The sequence below is a fragment of the Haliotis rubra genome, unplaced genomic scaffold (assembly GCF_003918875.1).
Source record: "Haliotis rubra isolate DU_JTF1 unplaced genomic scaffold, ASM391887v1 Scf328, whole genome shotgun sequence".
In the NCBI taxonomy this organism is placed as follows: Eukaryota; Metazoa; Mollusca; class Gastropoda; order Lepetellida; family Haliotidae; genus Haliotis; species Haliotis rubra.
The window spans coordinates 772,043-790,850 of NW_025767000.1; the positions used below are offsets into that span (position 1 = coordinate 772,043).

General features: G+C 37.3%; 2 protein-coding genes across 10 annotated transcripts in view; one reads left to right on the plus strand and one right to left on the minus strand.

The window, feature by feature from the left end:
* LOC124284039 (DNA repair and recombination protein RAD54-like) overlaps nt 1-10,832 on the minus strand; it is a 49,542-nt gene extending 38,710 nt beyond the window's left edge. The window contains exons 1-3 of the mRNA XM_046720087.1: nt 10,665-10,832; nt 8,742-8,825; nt 7,735-7,854 (exon numbers count right to left, since the gene is read on the minus strand). Coding sequence (XP_046576043.1) covers nt 7,735-7,854; nt 8,742-8,825; nt 10,665-10,667 — 207 coding nt within the window. The 5' untranslated portion in view covers nt 10,668-10,832. The remainder of the gene's footprint in view (nt 1-7,734; nt 7,855-8,741; nt 8,826-10,664) is intronic.
* A 105-nt stretch (nt 10,833-10,937) lies between these two features.
* Nucleotides 10,938-18,808, plus strand: part of LOC124284037 (histone-lysine N-methyltransferase, H3 lysine-79 specific-like) — a 51,534-nt gene continuing 43,663 nt past the window's right edge. For 5 of the 9 annotated variants that reach the window (XM_046720079.1, XM_046720078.1, XM_046720083.1 and 2 more), the window contains exons 1-2: nt 10,939-11,147; nt 11,284-11,324. In XM_046720079.1, coding sequence (XP_046576035.1) covers nt 11,073-11,147; nt 11,284-11,324 — 116 coding nt within the window. In that variant the 5' untranslated portion in view covers nt 10,939-11,072. Of the gene's footprint in view, nt 11,148-11,283; nt 11,325-18,808 lie in introns of all 9 variants that reach the window. The other 4 variants (XM_046720085.1, XM_046720080.1, XM_046720084.1 and 1 more) reach the window with 2 other exon arrangements.

Consider the following 18,808-nt stretch of genomic DNA (forward strand, 5'->3'; position numbering starts at 1 on the left):
TAATACACCTTTCAAACATGTAAACAAAGTATTGCTGCAATCTCAAAGACAAACATTTTTCTTCCTTTCGCTTTTCAAACCAGGAAACCTGAAAATTTTGTTGTGATTAACCAACCCTGCATGCAGGTGGTAAACTCGCAAAATACATTTCTACCGTAATTAACTGCAACTACCAAGCTGTTGATTATTAACATAGTTGCGATATTATTGGTTCTTCGACTGTCATTTATTATTGGTGTTTATGTTCCTGTTGCTACAGTAATATTGTCACCGTCACAGTACTATCAACTGACACAGCTACCTTGTAGAATATACTGTTTCACTCCTATGCATCAGTAATGAAATCATTCAAGCCATAATATATTGTTTCAAGAAAAAAAAATTCATTATGATAGCATATGAAACTGAATACAATGTTCAATAGAGCTGCATAGTAAGCTAAGGTGTGACAGCTGTCAGTTGCACTAGACTTCAGCATGGGGTGCATCGCGTTTAGTGGAAATCCATTATCATTTGTTGATGGAAGAGCATTAAGTGTACCCTGCATAGAGCCAATGTAAAGGCTTTAGAAAGCTTGAGCCAGTTCCTGAATGTAGCAATATAACTGTATTTAAGTAATTTCAAGGTGTGTCCACATAACATGAAATAGAGCTTCAGTGAGTTTCCTTTTACGCTGCTTTTAGCAATATTCCATCAGTATGATGGCAGGGAACACCAGAAATGGGCTTCACATATTGCACCCATGTGGGGAATCGAACCCGGGTCTTCAGCTTGACGAGAGAATGCTTTAACCACTAGGCTACCCCACCTCCCCCTAATAATATGAAATAGAGGCCAATGTGACACAAGTTTGACCCTAAATACAGCATAAGGCACTGACAGACCAAGACCACTGAGGCAATTCTTGGACTGCGACCCATATTCAGAGCATCCTAGCTTAACTAGGGGATGCAACTCTGCAAAAACCCACTGTCCAGTTGAGAAAGACATAATTATTTCCACAGCCTGCAGACATTTTCAAATTGTCATTATAGTATTTGTTCAGAGGGTATTTGTCCCGAATTTTGGTAATCACAATGACTGTTCCTTTAACAAACTTAGCTAATTTCAGGACCAGATAAAAGAGTGATTGATAAACTTTATGAGCAAAATCTAGTTCTGGTTCACCATGTCAACCAGCCCGACCACCTGTGTCATTGAGTTGCCTTCTACAACCAGCATAGGTTTTTGTGTACCTTATTGACACAGAGCCGTAACTATGCTGGCAACAACAGTAATAGTTAAAGGAAAAGTGACAGAATATTATCAGATCATACCAACAGATTGAATGGTCAATATCACCGACTGCAAAAACACGGCATGAATTGCTGCAGGCAACATTAAACAATTTTCACTCACTCATTTTTACTCTGCAAAACTAAGTATCTGTTTCATGCAGTTAATTGACATGAGTTTCTAGTGGTGTTCCGATGAACGGAAATAATCGAAAATCGATCGAAAGAAGGATTAAACATAATTATCAATTGTAAAAAACATATTTTCGATTAATCTGAATTTTTGTTGTTTTAGTTTAACACACTTGAATGAAGTAAACTAACCATTCAATTTGACGAATATTCACGAACAAACATGCGCTTAACATCGTAAAGCTATGTTCATTGTATTCATAGTTTCGTATTCATCACTACGGTAAATATTACTGTAACCTGTCTGTGAATAAATTTTACATCTGTTGTGAACGTAATTAGAAATACTGATACAAAAATAAACAGAATATTTACATAAACACTAATTAGAAAAAAACTGGGGAAAAACACTTGGTGATTACATAAAAAATGTATATATTTCGATTATAATTGATAATCGTTCACCACAAGTCCTCCTATAATTGATAGTGGATTTGGTTTCTGATTCCCAACACTATGACTCTAGTATGAGTTTCACTACGAAGCCAACACTAACATGTTACAAGAAGCATCTTAAGACCTACCTGTTCAATAGAAATGGATTGTAAACATGTGATGGCTATGAACTCTGTTAGTGCTTTGAGCACACTTTGGTGTGGGGTTTAGCGCAATAGAAGAATCCTTATTATTATTATTATTATAATATGTTTGACACATACAAAACATACCTTGAATAAACACCACCATCAGCCAATTCATACTTGTATATACCGTAAATCGTGAAATAAATGCCTGCATGAAATTAATGCGAATAATGAGAATGAATTTTATCTTGACATTTTGGAGTATGTCAGATTTTAAAAAGCTCACAGTTAACATGTCAGTAACACTAGATTTAGACAAAGCTTCACACCAAAAGTGGTCAGTTTGTTTAGCTGATGAAACAGTTACGATGCTCCACAGACATTTAGCTTATTTGTTTGTTTCTTGTTTAATGCCGCACTCAGCAATACTCCAGCTATATGGCGGTGGTCTGTAAATAATCACGTTTGGACCAGTGAGTGAGTGAGTTTAGTTTTACGCTGGACTCAGCAATACTCCAGCTATATGGCGGTTGTCTGTAAATAATCAAGTTTGGACCAGTGGGTGAGTGAGTTTAGTTTTACGCCGGACTCAGCAATACTCCAGCTATATGGCGGCGGTCTGTAAATAATCACGTTTGGACCAGTGAGTGAGTGAGTTTAGTTTTACGCCGGACTCAGCAATACTCCAGCTATATGGCGGTTGTCTGTAAATAATCAAGTTTGGACCAGTGAGTGAGTGAGTTTAGTTTTACGCTGGACTCAGCAATACTCCAGCTATATGGCAGTGGTCTGTAAATAATCAAGTTTGGACCAGTGAGTGAGTGAGTTTAGTTTTACACCGCACTCAGCCTTATTCCTGCTTTTTGGCGGCAGTCTGTAAATAATCGAGCCTGGACCAGACAATCCAGTGATCAACAGCATGAGCATCGAACTACGCAATTTTGAACTGATGACATGTGTCAACCAAGTTATCGAGCCTGACCATCCGATCCTGTTAATCGCCTCTTATGACATACATGGTTTGATGAAGACCAATCTTCACGGGTTCACCAGACGTACATGACGTCATCTTTGTTTTTGAAACCTTACCAAACAATGTTGTAATTACTGGCAAAACCCTGCTTGCCCACGTAGTGAAAAGGTCTACATGGTTAATACAAGACACTACTCAATTCTAAAGATTAACTCATGTAACAAAACTGGGAATCCGAGGAGTTTTTAGTATTACATTTGAATATGCCTTATTTGGAATTTCCTGTTTTTTATTTCTATGGAAGAACAGTTATTATAGTTCAAAGAATGGCTACTTGCATTAATTTCATGACAAATTTTAAGGTCAGCTGTTGACACCTGTATAAATCTGATGATACACTAATGTCATGATTTACAATACCATATCAACATTTGCTGAAGATAACATAAGATATATCACTCAGAGGCCCAGATAAGCTGTGTATCGGGGTAAAATGCGCATAAAAAATTTCCAATTACGCATTGAAAAATAATTGTTGCGACTACGCATTTAAAATGTCAGTTTAAAACAAATGCGTATGGAATTTATTTATAAAAATAGTTTGCGTAATGAAAAATACATCAATTGCTATCAAGTTGTACTGTTAGTATAGGACTAGTGTTGTACTGTCAGTAGAGGATGAGTGATTTTTTATGAAATCATTTCCATTATATTTAGGTTGGTTTTGATTAGGAATGACATAAGGATGGAACATACCTGCTTAGTAAACTTACTCAATGACATAATATTTAGGTGAGTAAAATGACTGAAATACGCACATATTTGAAAGCAGTGGGTAACAGAAAATGAAATACCCACTCAACAGTCATAATACCCACTCCAAAAAAATACAGTGGGTACAGTACCCACATGAGCTAAATCTTATCTGGAGCTCTGTCACTTATATTTAATTACACATTTGACGGTCAGTTCTGAGAATCATGAAAACACACAATGCCATTTAAAAAGTATGAAATGTAACATGTTATATTTGGGATTACACTTTCTTAGAAAAGTACAGATTCTAGTACTTTTTTGCATGGAGTCTTATAATAATTGCTCACTAAAATGGATGTAACATTAAATGGATGTGATTATTTAGAGCACTATATGAATAATCACAGTTAATTATTTCTGTGTGTTTAGTTTCAAAAGCTATTGGTATAATTATAGGATGGTAGTATAATGTTGATAAATATTTCATAGAATCTCAACTAATACATTCACAGTGATTAGGCTGCAAGTGTTCATATTACATATATAGTACATTTATAAGCCATTGTAAGGTACATTTGTAGCTGAATGTATTGGGGGTTTTAAAGCATAAAAAATCATGGTGTGATTTACCGAAAGCAAATTGGGGTGATAAGGGAACAATGTTATCATTGCACAGATTTCCATAGCCACAACAACATTCAAGGGTAACTGAATGGATGAAATACAAATTGATTGTTAGGAGCACCAAACTGGAGACAAATACAACACTGTAGCGCTGGACTGAACACAACACAAAACTGGACTGAACTCAAGACAAACCTGTATTGCTGGACTGAACACAAGACAAAACTGTACTGCTGGATTGAACACAAGACAAAACTGTACTGCTGGATTGAACACAAGACAAACCTGTATTGCTGGACTGAACACAAGACAAAACTGTACTGCTGGACTGAACACAAGACAAACCTGTATTGCTGGACTGAACACAAGACAAAACTGTACTGCTGGATTGAACACAAGACAAAACTGTACTGCTGGACTGAACACAAGACAAAACTGTACTGCTGGACTGAACACAAGACAAAACTGTACTGCTGGACTGAACACAAGACAAAACTGTACTGCTGGACTGAACACAAGACAAAACTGCACTACTGGACTGAACACAACACAGAAGAACAAAATAACATTGTTTTCTCATTCTAGTTTTACTACAGCATCACTTTAGATGGAAGCAAAGCCTGATGTGATGCAACTCTTGGATGTTTACTATTTAGGTGAAACATATGAGCAAGGGTATGGAAATTTTACTGAGAAACCTTGAAACGGGGCAAACCAGGATTTGTATCCATGATCATATTTTCCTGAGCCCCAAACAATACTCAGGGTCATACTCTACTTGTCTGACAGGAAATGGCAGGGATGATAACTTTGGTCAACCTGTTGTTACGATGAACAACCCCAGATAACCCAATGATTCAATAATTAAAATAATTAATGTTCAAGTTAAAATATACATCCATTAGGGTCTAATTGACCTTTGTCTGATGTCAAACAGAGTAAGCTAGCTAAGGAGTTTGTTTTTGTATAAATTTGAAAAGATTCCATGAAAGAGAACCATAAATTTCCTTTTTCATATAAAATTGACACACAGAAAGAAAACAGATTGTATTGATATGAAAATGAGAAGACTCAAGAAGAAATTGTAATATTTATGTCACTGAGTAGAATCAATGAGGCAATTAAAATTAATCTACTTGAACATATTGTTCAAGCAAATATGTTTATATGCTGTGTTGCAGTGGGGTAGCCTAGTGGTTAAAGCGTTCGCTCTTCATGCTAAAGATCCGGGTTCTATTCCCTACATGGGCACAATGTGTGAAGCCCATTTTTGGTGTCCCTCGCCCTGATATTGCTGGAATATTGCTACAAGTAGTTTAAAACTAAAACACACTCACTTATATGTTGTACATGAGTTTTGACCAATGTGATTATTGGCTGCCTGACAAAAGAGGAGACACCATACTAGGCATGGTGAAGTGAGATCACTAACACTGAGTAACACTATCTAAATATATCTTGGACACTGACTCACATCATAAGGGATTTCCCCAACAGTTACATGACATGAACCACATGTCTGCCTCAGCAGCTGATCAGGAAATGAACAACTTTTCCCCAGTTTCCTTGACAATCATATTGGTATGAGTTTGCTACTTGCAAAGATCACTGGAGGTCAAATACAGTGATGAATGATCCAACCTATAAATGGTACTGTACACAGACAGATTTTATTCGAAGAGAGCAAGAGAGTTGGGTTTTACTCTACTTTTAAACTTATTCCAGTAATATCACTGTAGGGGACACCAGAAATAAAACTAAACTCACTCACTCTGAGAATGAAGCCCTGGTTTACACATTAATTGGGTGCAATAGAGATGATAAAATCACATTCTGTTTGTTTGTTGCTTAACACCATATTATTGCAATATTTCTGGTGTATGGCTGTGACTAAAATATAATTGAGTGAGTGAGTATGGTTTTACGCCACTTTTAGCAATATTCCATTAATATCATGGTGGGGGACACCAGAAATGGGCTTCACACATTGTATTCATGTAGGGAATTGAACCCAGGTCTTCAGCATGATGACCAAATGCCTAACAACTAGGCTCCCATTTGCCCCCCTAAAATATAATTGAATGATTAAACAAGAGACACCTGCAAGTTGAAGTTTGATAGTGGTTCTACTGAGCTATGGTCAGGAATTATGTAGTCATGCAAGAAACGTGCTCCTGTCTTCAGTTTTAAAAGGAGTAAGTGAGTGAGTTAAAATTTATTGTCACTTTGGCAATAGTTTTAAAAGAGTGATTGAACACATACGAACATAACAACAGGGGATACCACATCAAACATGTATCTGGGGAGGTAAAAGGAAGGGCACTTTGTTCCTGATTATGACTGTAGAACCACAATCAAACTTCAACTTACAGGTAAGTCTTGTTTACGTATTCAGTGAACATATACTGAACATAACAACAGGGGATACCACATCAAACATGTATCTGGGGAGGTAAAAGGAAGGGCACTTTGTTCCTGATTATGACCGTAGAACCACAATCAAACTTCAACTTACAGGTAAGTCTTGTTTGCATTTATTCAGTGAACATATACGAACATAACAACAGGGGATACCACATCAAACATGTATCTGGGGAGGTAAAAGGGAGGGCACTTTGTTCCTGATTATGACTGTAGAACCACAATCAAACTTCAACTTACAGGTAAGTCTTGTTTATGTATTCAGTTATTAATTACTAGGAGTGAAACTGTTAACTGCGGCATTTTGCCTTCTGTTCGGTATATTGTAATGCGATCCAAAAATTCAGTATCTTCGTTTTTTGTGCCATCATTTTATTAACCTTTTAACCTTATCTAAAATGTCTAGAAATGGAAACATTTAGTCAAAATCTATGCATTTCTATGCTACACGGTCGCTATTTTCCCAGAAGTAAGCTGTCATATACTGAACCGAAACGGACCGAACTGAAGGCCTTATACTGCAATACATACTGTACTGTGGTAAGAGTGTACCGATTCATCGCTATTATTTACTCAGTGGTGAGAGAACATAATGATTCAAAACAGAAAACGTGACCAAATCTTTGAAGACACATGTGAACGGTACTGTTCACCTGCTAAAAGCTAACGGCGCACTGTAGACAAGAGCATGCGGTGCTTCTCACGTGACTACGAACTGACGTCACGACTATGACAAGGTAGAATGGAGTCAATATCATGAACTGTTGGGGTACGATGAAATACACAGACGTCCACCCAATACACAAAGTTGCCAATTATAACTAGCAAGCATTGCAGGGAACCAGTTCTTAACTCAGAACCCAACAATTCATATTTTGTAACCGCCATATAGCTGGAATATTGCTTGGTGTGGCGTAAAACTAAACTCACTCATATTTCGTTGGGTCATCAAATGACCATGTTAACTTACATGTGATGAGCCATCATGGAAAGAGTGGCTGTTGGCTATATTAGCTAATGGCTGTCGATATGGGGACTGAAATTGGTATCCACTGCTGATCTCAGCATTCGACTTCTTGTGGCGTTTGTCCTGTAAGGAGGAAAATAAGAATTTAGTAGAGATAGAATCTAAGCATTTGTTGGATGTTGTATTTCTTTAGGAACTGAAAGTCTTCTTTAGGCAATTTTGGAGCTAACACCTTTCTCTTTTTGGCACATACAGTTCCCATGAATTCATATTGAATCATATCTGGTCATCATCAGCGTTCGAAATGCCTGCCTGCCTGACCACCCGGGATGGGTTTTTTTCATCACGGACTGCCAGATTCTCAAATTCACCTGCCCGTCGGTCGGGTAAAAATTGACATGTAGTATGAAGATATTTTGTGGGCAGGTAAGTTTTGGTCAGGGCTGGCAAGTTTTACATACAACCAGCCCTGTGGCCTGGCTGAAATTATTTGGGAGTTTCATACCCTGTTATAATGCTATAAATGAAATAAGTCATAAACTAATCTCAAATGTGTCTTAACTGACTCCTATTTGTCCGACAAATGTTTAATCTGACATGCTTGGAACCACGAAAAGTATTCTCGTTAGAGCCAATGGAGAAAACTCTAATAATCATATTTCATTAATCAATTGTCATAATTTTATTAAATCTATCCCTCTTTATGCAAAATGGCCAGACAAATTCAGATAGAATTCTGTAATTACAATCTACAGTCTATCATGTGTCACTACACTGACCCAATCAACATTCACACCTGATGTCCAGCCAAGATGGCATAATTCCAATTAACCTAATCAGACCAACTGCTTGTTCATTAAACAATCAATCTGACTGGATAAACAACTGATAGGATTAACAGCTGTAAATTAATCAAAAGCCTTCATCTAAATCCAGCTTATTGAAGTTGTTGATTGTATCATACTAAAGACATAAATACATCTTTGATAATACCAATGTAACAAGAATACCTTGACTGTTCGAGGTGATTCCAATTCATCACTTTGCCGCTTTTGTACAATTCCATTCCTTTGGCTTGGTGCTTGACTTCGTCGCTGAAATACAGGATCTCTCTTAAAATGGAATACTGTATGTATGGGGACTAAAAGATTCAGGGGGAAATAAACAGTATTACTTAATCAGCTTTGTTCAAATAATGTGACATTAACTTTCAAAATTACAAATGTTTCTTGGAATCCAGTCTGATGAAAAACTAACTGTACCTACTGACTAACAAGTTGAGGGCTAAATAGTTAATGTGGATGGTATTTGGTCAAGATAAAATTTTATTTTCCATTTCAGGCTACAGGCCCATAGAATATACATAACACAAACATAATACTTATTCATGAATAGGTTATGACACATGGATATTAAATCAGTGATAATTGAGTGACTCTCACATTGATTACAAAATTTCCATATGATGGATTAGTGTAGAAAAATTTATTGATAAAATGTTGCCATTATACTGAATATGAATTACATATAAGTAAGAAATTATGTTCATTTTTGATGAAATTTAAACCTAATCTTTGGCATTGTGGGCATGCATAATCTTTTGGTTTCTTCTGTATTAGTATGACATCCAGTTTTGATCATAAGTTTATGGCTGCTGCAGCGGAATCTTGTTAACGTTTTTTGATGGGTCTTCTTAACTAATTGCTGAAGGCAAGTTCCTGTATCTGATTTGAAAGTTGAATATGTTTTAAGTTTCCATTTTTTAGATATGTTTTCAATCCACCGCTGTTGACCACAGTCCACCGCTGTTGACCACAGTCCATGGTATGTTGTTTGAATTGTGAAATAAATATTTGAGGATTTCCTGCATCTTATATTATCCAAATATATATTTGAAGAGAATGTTCTTTACATACGTTGCCCAAGATATATGGCCAGCTTCATCTAATCTATACGTCATTAAATACATTTGCTTAGGTAGACAGCCAGTGTTCATAGAGATGAATTTTGTCCAATATTTAATACATTTAGTGATACAATAAACATACAACTGTTGTCTTCCAGTTTCCCCAAGAAATGAATGGTATTTCTCATTAAGTGTATCTGTCTATGCAAAACAACTTTGAGCTGGTCTACAAGTCCAAACATTGTCCCTTAGATCACTGTCAGTGGATAATAGTGTGAATATATGAACTCTTAGTACCTGAGCTCACATGAACTAACATAAATGCTCTAGAATAGGTTTGTCTACTGTATTTGACAGTATTTGTCACAAGCAAGAACAGAAAAATCATTTTACCACTTACAACAAATACAAACTGCTTCATGTAAATCAGGTCTATCAATATTTGCCAGTATTTGTCACAAGCAAGAACAGAAAAATCATTTTACCACTTACAACAAATACAAACAGCTTGATGTAAATCAGGTCTATCAATATTTTTATGACAGTCCACTACTATTTGTACATATAAGTGATTGTATCAAAATTTGAGTCCAAGTGGGTACTTAGGGCCTACATGTTTGTTTGTAGAATGGATGTATGACAAATCAGGATGTTTTCATGTCACCTAATATTCTACATGTGGCTTGATCATGGATCTATGTCATCGCGTGTTCTGGAATTCCACTCTATCTACAAATGGAAATCGCTCGTCACTGATGTAGGAAGTGCGTGGGATGTGCTTTCCATTTATATAAACCCATCAAACCGACCTCTTACGCAATACAACTTTCAACTTCACTCCGGCATAAGCCACCACATTCGCTTTACTACGCTTGGTCAGAAGTAGCATGACTTAGGGTGACTGCGTTGATTCCAAAGTTTACTCATTCAGAGAAATTAGGAGTCATTTTTATGATCTGGAAATCACGAAATTCTGAAATATAGGGAAACAAGTGATTGACACAAAGTGGGAAGTAACATAACCTACCATTTTGACAAATTTAAATCCTTATTTGACAGGTTTCAAATTTACTCAAAACTTCGTAAGCCTGTACATTTCTTGGGATATCGCCATTCTTGTCATCAGTGATAGTTTCATCAAAAATTCTATTTTTTGTAAGGGTGTTTCCCCAACTGCTTTCGTAGTGGGCCGCCATTCCAGTGGAGATTTCCTTCGTCGGTTTCACCAACCAATCAAACAGTTTTCAAGTAAGATATCAACCAATCAGAAATAAGTACGAAACATAGTGATTGGAACGGCTTTCCTCGAGAGGGACGACGCTGAATGTGGGTCACAGGGTGAAGGGGAGGAAATCACATGGAAATGGTCAAATATTTCATCACCGCTCGGGTATTTGACCATTAGATGGATAGCAAAAGCAAGTCAGAATAAAGAATGACCCAGGAATTGAAGCTGCATAGTCCGGCTGGGGCTGAGCCAGCGGTCTATCAGTGGCCCATCCCTGGATCGGTAAGCAATGTGTGTTGACCGTCGATTCACGATACCCAACGCAAAGTAAATACACTGAGAAATACCCCTTTGATGGGAAATATCTCTCGAAATTTACATTATATGTAAACTATATTATGTGTTTTATTTGTTCCAGGACGGACGAGACGGAGCACATGAGATTATTGATACGATAAGGTAAGACATCTCACTTGTCTGTTATTGCTCTGGGCCGATTTTTTTTCTGTGCCAATGACCTGCGACTTACTGACACGCGATGCGAGTGGACACTGGTGTGTTTCTTGGTCTGGTTTTATTGTGGAAAGAACGTGCTTTGTTCAGGCAATCTTGGATGCAATAATGTCGGTTATGGTCGAAACAAATTACGAACGAACATTCCTCTAAAGAGGTGCATACGTGTTCGTTCCCTTATGGGTATGCAGTGCTTACAAATGCATGCACTTGCTAACAGAACAAGCCTTCTGAGTGGAAGTAATGTATGGGATTTTTAACCTACTTTCCACGTAGTACGCCTGTACAGTTAACTAAAAAATGTCGGTAACTTGAACCTCAGTTCAATACACTTCAACACTATAAACCTATGATTTGTCAGAATGAAAGTGAAATGTAAATTTGTTGAATTTATTTGTGTATTGAACAAAGGATTGCCGCGAATTTGAGGCACAGTGACCCTAACTCCTTATTTGGAAAGTTGATTGACAGATGATAACTTCACGCAGGTCATGGTCGGGTCAGCACACCAGGTGCCTTTCAATGATTGTTTTGTGAATGACAAACTTTTGACATAGTGTTAGATCATAATTCACTTGTCATTGTTCGATTTTAAGTAAATGATATATGTTTTTGCTTTGACCCAATTTGGTAAAGTCAGTTGAATTATGACATGCTTTTATTTTGGAATGTATTCATTTTATGAAACTACAGTGGGAAGTACATTGAAAACAGATGAAACATATTTTGTGACTTGGTTTACATGTAAGTTTGCCTTCAAACCACCAGAAATGAATCTGCTAATGTATAATATAAAGCTTTGGAAGAATATACAGCCAGACTTAAAAGCACACAATACTTTTACTGTTACTTAAGGAGTCATCCTGATTTAGTCTCACCTGACTTGTGGCTTTCGACATGACAAGTTAAATGTTTGTGTTGTTTTCATGTTGATTTCATTACAAACGCGTGTGTAGGTTGTCAGTTAATGAATGTTCTTCCTAAAAAAAACAACTGGTATACTGGTAAAGGTTTTGTGAAATCCAACTCACTGTTAAATATGTAGACTGAAAAGGAAAACAAGGTACAAATATGTTAATTTTATCAAACTCATTGTAATCTCATTGCTATCATCATGATTATGTTTGTAATTTGGGTGACAAAATCAAAGCATGAATTGACTCAAATTTCTTGTGGTCTAGTATGATCAGCTAAAGCCAACCATATACTAAGACTAAAATCCCAGAAAAAATGCCAACATTTAAGTCCAGACAAGTAGACTGAAAGGTTTAGGCGCATATTGTCATGGTAATTGTGGGCTTTTGTTTACTTGGAGAATTAATGTTGTACGTTTTCCCCTTTTTCCTCATAATAACCATTGTTGATAATTGTATATACACTGTATGACTGACACAATGTATGACTGACACAGAATATTCACTTTGTTCGCCTAAAACTGAATGACGTTTGAAACTAAGTACTTATTTCAGTTCCCTAACTCAGACAGGTTTTCCAAAATTAATGTAGATTTCAGCAGAAGGAACTTTTGCATCCTTGTTTTAGATATGTGTCCCCAGAGAAAGTTGAAACCCATGGACAGATGTAGAAGATTTGCTAATAGATTTTGAACCGGAATTTTGCCATGGGGAAAAATTAAAACTGCAGTCCTTTTCCAAATTTCCGCATTTCCCCAAATAACATTAAAGTAATCAATAGTTGCCGAATTCAGGATTATTCATGTTTTACTTCATTAATCAGACACAAATGATGCCAGTTGTTGTTTAGAGTGGTAATGGCTCTTATAGCAGTGAAACTATTGTATTTAAATCGCCACTAGGCTAGTCAATGGTTGCTAGGCACCCAGTAAACACTTCTGATGGCAGAGATCCTTCAGTTGAAAGAGGTCTTTCAGTACTGGGATACACCAAGTGCAGTACCTGAAAGTCATTTTTCTAAGGTTTCTCTTTTTTGCCCAACAGGAAAGCATGTTGAATGTGCTGGTAGAAATTTGTGATTTTGATAAGGATGAATGTTTTCATGGAACACTTACGGCTTTACAGGGAAGTAGGGAGGGTATTTTTAGATATATTTCTAACAGTGAGGTCAACCAGTAAGGTCAAATTCCACATACATGATATGACATGCCCTGAACAAATTTTGTGGTACGTGCAGGAACTGAAATATATCTCAATATGGGAAGTGGAACCACAGACGTGGAAATGTGGGCATGTTTGATTTGTTTTCATGGTATTCATAATATTTTAGGAAATTTATTTTGCAGTTTCCTCATTTCTAATGAGGAAACAGGATATAACTTGAATCAAGTAGAGAGGCTGTACAGATGATTAATTTTAAGTGTTGGAGAAACGAAAATGAGGCATGTGCTGGTGATAAACAAAATTTTGACAAGTGGTGGGATGCATATTCATATATAATTTGCATTTAGTAGTAGTAATTCTTACTATCAGCTGTAATATCAGTGTTCAATAGTTAAATATGAAAGTCTGTGGGTCAAATCTCATGGGAAATTCTTGACTGCATATATTAGAGCATGAGCATACCTTCAGGGGTACAATAACACAAATACTCTGGCCACAATGTTTACCCAAAGTGAGCATACCTCCTGGGGTACAATGACATGTATACCCAAGCCACACTGTTTACCCCAATAAGTATACCTTCAAGTGTACAATAACACAAATACCCAAGCCACACTGATTACCCCAAGTGAGCATACCTACAGGGGTACAATAACACGAATACCCAAGCCACACTGTTTACCCCAATTTGGTATACCTTCAAGTGTACAATAACACAAATATTCAAGCACTGTTTACCCCAATTAAGTATACCTTCAAGTGTACAATAACACAAATACCCAAGCCACACTGATTACCCCAAGTGAGCATACCTAGAGGGGTACAATAACACGAATACCCGAGTCTCACTGTTTACCCCAAGTGAGCATACCTTCAGGGGTACAATAACACAAATACCCGAGCCTCGCTGTTTACCCTAAGTGAGCATACCTTCAGGGGTACAATAACACAAATACCCGAGCCTCACTGTTTACCCCAAGTGAGCATACCTTCAGGGGTACAATAACACAAATACCTGTGCTTCGCTGTTTACTTCCAAGTGAGCATACCTTCAAGTGTACAATAACACAAATACCCAATCCACACTGTGTACCCCAAGTGAGCATACCTTCAAGTGTACAATAACACAAATACCCGAGCCTCGCTGTTTACCCCAAGTGAGCATACCTTCAGGGGTACAATAACACAAATACCCGAGCCTCACTGTTGACCCCAAGTGAGCATACCTTCAGGGGTACAATAACACAAATACCCGAGCCTCACTGTTTACCCCATGTGAGCATACCTTCAGGGGTACAATAACACAAATACTCAAGCCACACTGATTACCCCAATTAAGTATACCTTCAAGTGTACAATAACACAAATACCCAAGCCACACTGATTACCCCAAGTGAGCATACCTTCAGGGGTACAATAACACAAATACTCAAGCACTGTTTACCCCAATTAAGTATACCTTCAAGTGTACAATAGCACAAATACCTGAGCCTCACTGTTTACCCCATGTCAGCATATATTCAGGGGTACAATCACACAAATACCCGAGCCTCACTGTTTACCCCAAGTGAGCATACCTTCAGGGGTACAATAACACAAATACCCAATCCAACTGTTTACCCCATGTGAGCATACCTTCAGGGGTACAATAACACAAATACCCAAGCCTCACTGTTTACCCCAAGTGAGCATACCTTCAGGGGTACAATAACACAAATACCCGAGCCTCACTGTTTACCCCAAGTGAGCATACCTTCAGGGGTACAATAACACAAATACCCGAGCCTGCCTCGGCTGTTTACCCTAAGTGAGCATACCTTCAGGGGTACAATAACACAAATACCCGAGCCTCACTGTTTACCCCAAGTGAGCATACCTTCAGGGGTACAATAACACTAATACCCGAGCCTCGCTGTTTACCCCAAGTGAGCATACCTTCAGGGGTACAATAACACAAATACCCGAGCCTCGCTGTTTACCCCAAGTGAGTATACCTTCAGGAATACAATAACATAAATACCCAAGCCACACTTGTTTAGTGTTTACCCCAAGTAACTGTATCTTCAGGGGTACAATAACACAAATACCCAAGCCTGACTGTTTACCCCAAGTGAGAATACCTTCAAGTCTACAATAAACACAAATATCCTCACTCACCTACAAAATACTCGGACCACACAGTGTAACCTTGGTTACTTGTAAGTTTCTCTAATGACTTTTTATGTCTTGATATATGCTAGCAGTATACAAGGTACTGAGAAACAATGGTCAAGATGGTGTCCACTCGGACTGGCGAAAATTGAAATTTTATAAATTCGATGTTTCGGGTATTACGTAAGGAGGTAATTAGGCGTTAACATTTTGGCGTATGTCTCTTCTTTTTTGTCGAATTTTGTATGAATGAGATATTTAATGAGTGGTTTAATCAATTTGGGGTTGTTAGAATGTGCTTGGAATTGGTGTTTGTGCCATATCTTGAAATATTTCGCAGCCATAGGGTAATTTAGATTTGATGAGTGATTTATATAATAGTAGTAATGTTTGTTTGTTGCTACCCCATTTACTATGTGATAGGTATTTAATAATGATGAGATCTGACTAGCATTTTCTTGTATGAATTGAGTGTTTGTTCCACGTTAAGTGCTGGTTTTCATTAACCCATATTGCTCCATCGTCGGCAAACTGGGATTTGTTTATGTTTTTACTGAGGTCAGAGGTTGTTGAATATATCATCAGATTTGATGGTCTATGGAGACCTTAAAGTCTCTGTCTGTTAGATAGGCTGATGCAAAATTTAGAAGTGCCCCTTTGAAACCTTTTTTTTGCGAAAGCCTGATTGAGTTTTATTATATACATTTTGTGTTTCAAGATATTGTGTGAGGTGCTTGTTAACCATACCCTCCATGGTTTTACATATGTTAGATGTTAGAGATATTGGCCGATATGACTCGGCTTTGTTTACATCTTCCCCTTGTTTGTGTATGGGTATGATAGGGGAATGTTTCCAGGCTTTTGGTATTTGACCGTTTATCCAAGCTCATTATAAAGTTTTAGTAGGTGGTTTATTAATGGTTTGGGAGCATTTTCAACATGATATAGCTGATATAGACATCGTTTATGTTACTTACCTAGCTTACATAGTTAAATATGTATCCGTGAGAAGAAATGTTACAAATCTGATTCAAATTGAGTAAACTTTTCTCATTTCTACAACACATACAAATACAAATCTAGTTAACTTTTTATCATTTCAACAACGGTTGTGTACTTCCGCCTGTATCATTGAGAAGGAAATGTGAGAAATCTATATAGTTAACTCAAACTCTTTTCTCATTTCAACAACAACGGTTGTGTACTTCCGCCTGTATCATTGAGAAGGAAATGTGAGAAATCTATATAGTTAGCTCAAACTCTTTTCTCATTTCAACAACAACGGTTGTGTACTTCCGCCTGTATCATTGAGAAGGAAATGTGAGAAATCTATATAGTTAACTCAAACTCTTTTCTCATTTCAACAACAACGGTTGTGTACTTCCGCCTGTATCATTGAGAAGGAAATGTGAGAAATCTATATAGTTAACTCAAACTCTTTTCTCATTTCAACAACAACGGTTGTGTACTTCCGCCTGTATCATTGAGAAGGAAATGTGAGAAATCTATATAGTTAACTCAAACTCTTTTCTCATTTCAACAACAATAGTACTGATGTCTTCTCCCTGTGTACTTCGCCTGTATCATTTAGAAGGAAATGTGAGAAATATAGTTAACTCAAACTCTTTTCTCATTTCTGCATTGAGAAGGAAATTCTATATAGGTTCACTGTTCTCCAAGGCAGCCTCTGTATCATTGAGAAGGAAATGTGAGAAATCTATATAGTTAACTCAAACTCTTTTCTCATTTCAACAACAATAGTACTGATGTCTTCTCCCTCGTTAATTAGAGGAGACCGGATTAGCGCAGTCTTTCTGCTATTCGCAGGTTCATGTTCTCCAAGGCAGTCGACACTCCGGGTGTTATAAGAGCAGTGTTGAGCATTGCCACTCTCCACTGCTTTTCGAAAGTCCGGGTGTGAACCGTCAAGATACAGCATGTCAAAACACCTGGTGCTTTCAAGTGAAATTGTCTTATTTGGCAAGCAGAGTATACATTGTCCTAGTTATAGCAGTACCTGTCATTATTTAATGATGACCAATGGGAGACTAAGGTCAATTGGAAATTTCCTTGTGTTCCATCTACTGTCCCAAATATGTAGTAGGAAAAGCCATGACTAAGGTTGAAAGTAAAATCATGTACTTTATCTGTACTAGCAAGGTTAAACAAACATTAGGACATTAGATCTATATAGGTCAAAGTCACAGAATTCAGAAGTTTGTCTTGTCATGTTCCTTTTAGGGTTTGATTCTGATATGGACACTAAGAATATTTTCAAACATCACATTATGGAGAAAAGAGCTGAAACAAACTGATTACCATAATGGCAAACTTGCTGTAGTAAGTATTATTTTACAGAAGAATGACGAAAAATTTAGAAAACCAGGCTAATATATGAATATTTAAGCTCAGAAATTGATATTCTGACAGCTTTGTGGACTGTGGTTGTTTCTCTAGGCACTCTGCTATGTCCACAATGTTTCTGACAGGCCTTTGCCAGAGATTTTCACCATTAGAAGAGAACGATAACTTCTATTAAGTTACATTTCTTGTCATTATAATACATTTTGTATTAACACAAATGTTCATGATTTTTCTTTTTCTTCATATTGATTTTGTCTTTTAGAAGGTAGAATCCTTAGACATTTACTTTGTTGTTTCAATGAGTGGGAGTGAATGAACAGTTTTCGTGAAACCCCAAAGATTTGTCGTGTCGGAAGATGTGGGTTTATGACCAATATCGTCACAGAGATGGGCGTGACTTTGACCATATTAGGTAATAATGACGTACATACCTGTGAGTGATATTGATTGGGCTAGAGAGTCGCCACTGATATGGAGAAGTTTGTTCATACCGAATATAGGTCAGACAGGCGAAGACAGTAATTAGGTTACTTCCAGACAAGCTGCTTACTAGCAAACGTACCACAATACTTCATGCAGTATCATCCAGCCTACAAATCTTTTGATCAATACACGATAGAGAAAAAAATGTGGTGGGTCAATAACCTTCTATTTTAAGCACCAGGCCACCAGGTGGCATGTCTGCAGTACGATACCGAGATGCGATGCCGAGATGCGCTGCGAAGGTATCCCTCCTCCTCAAGTAGTTGTCTATGATCTACCACCGCTGAGGAGGGACCTGTTACATGTGGTAGCATGTTGATGCTATTTTCTGTTGATGTGTGCTTTTGCTGTCGA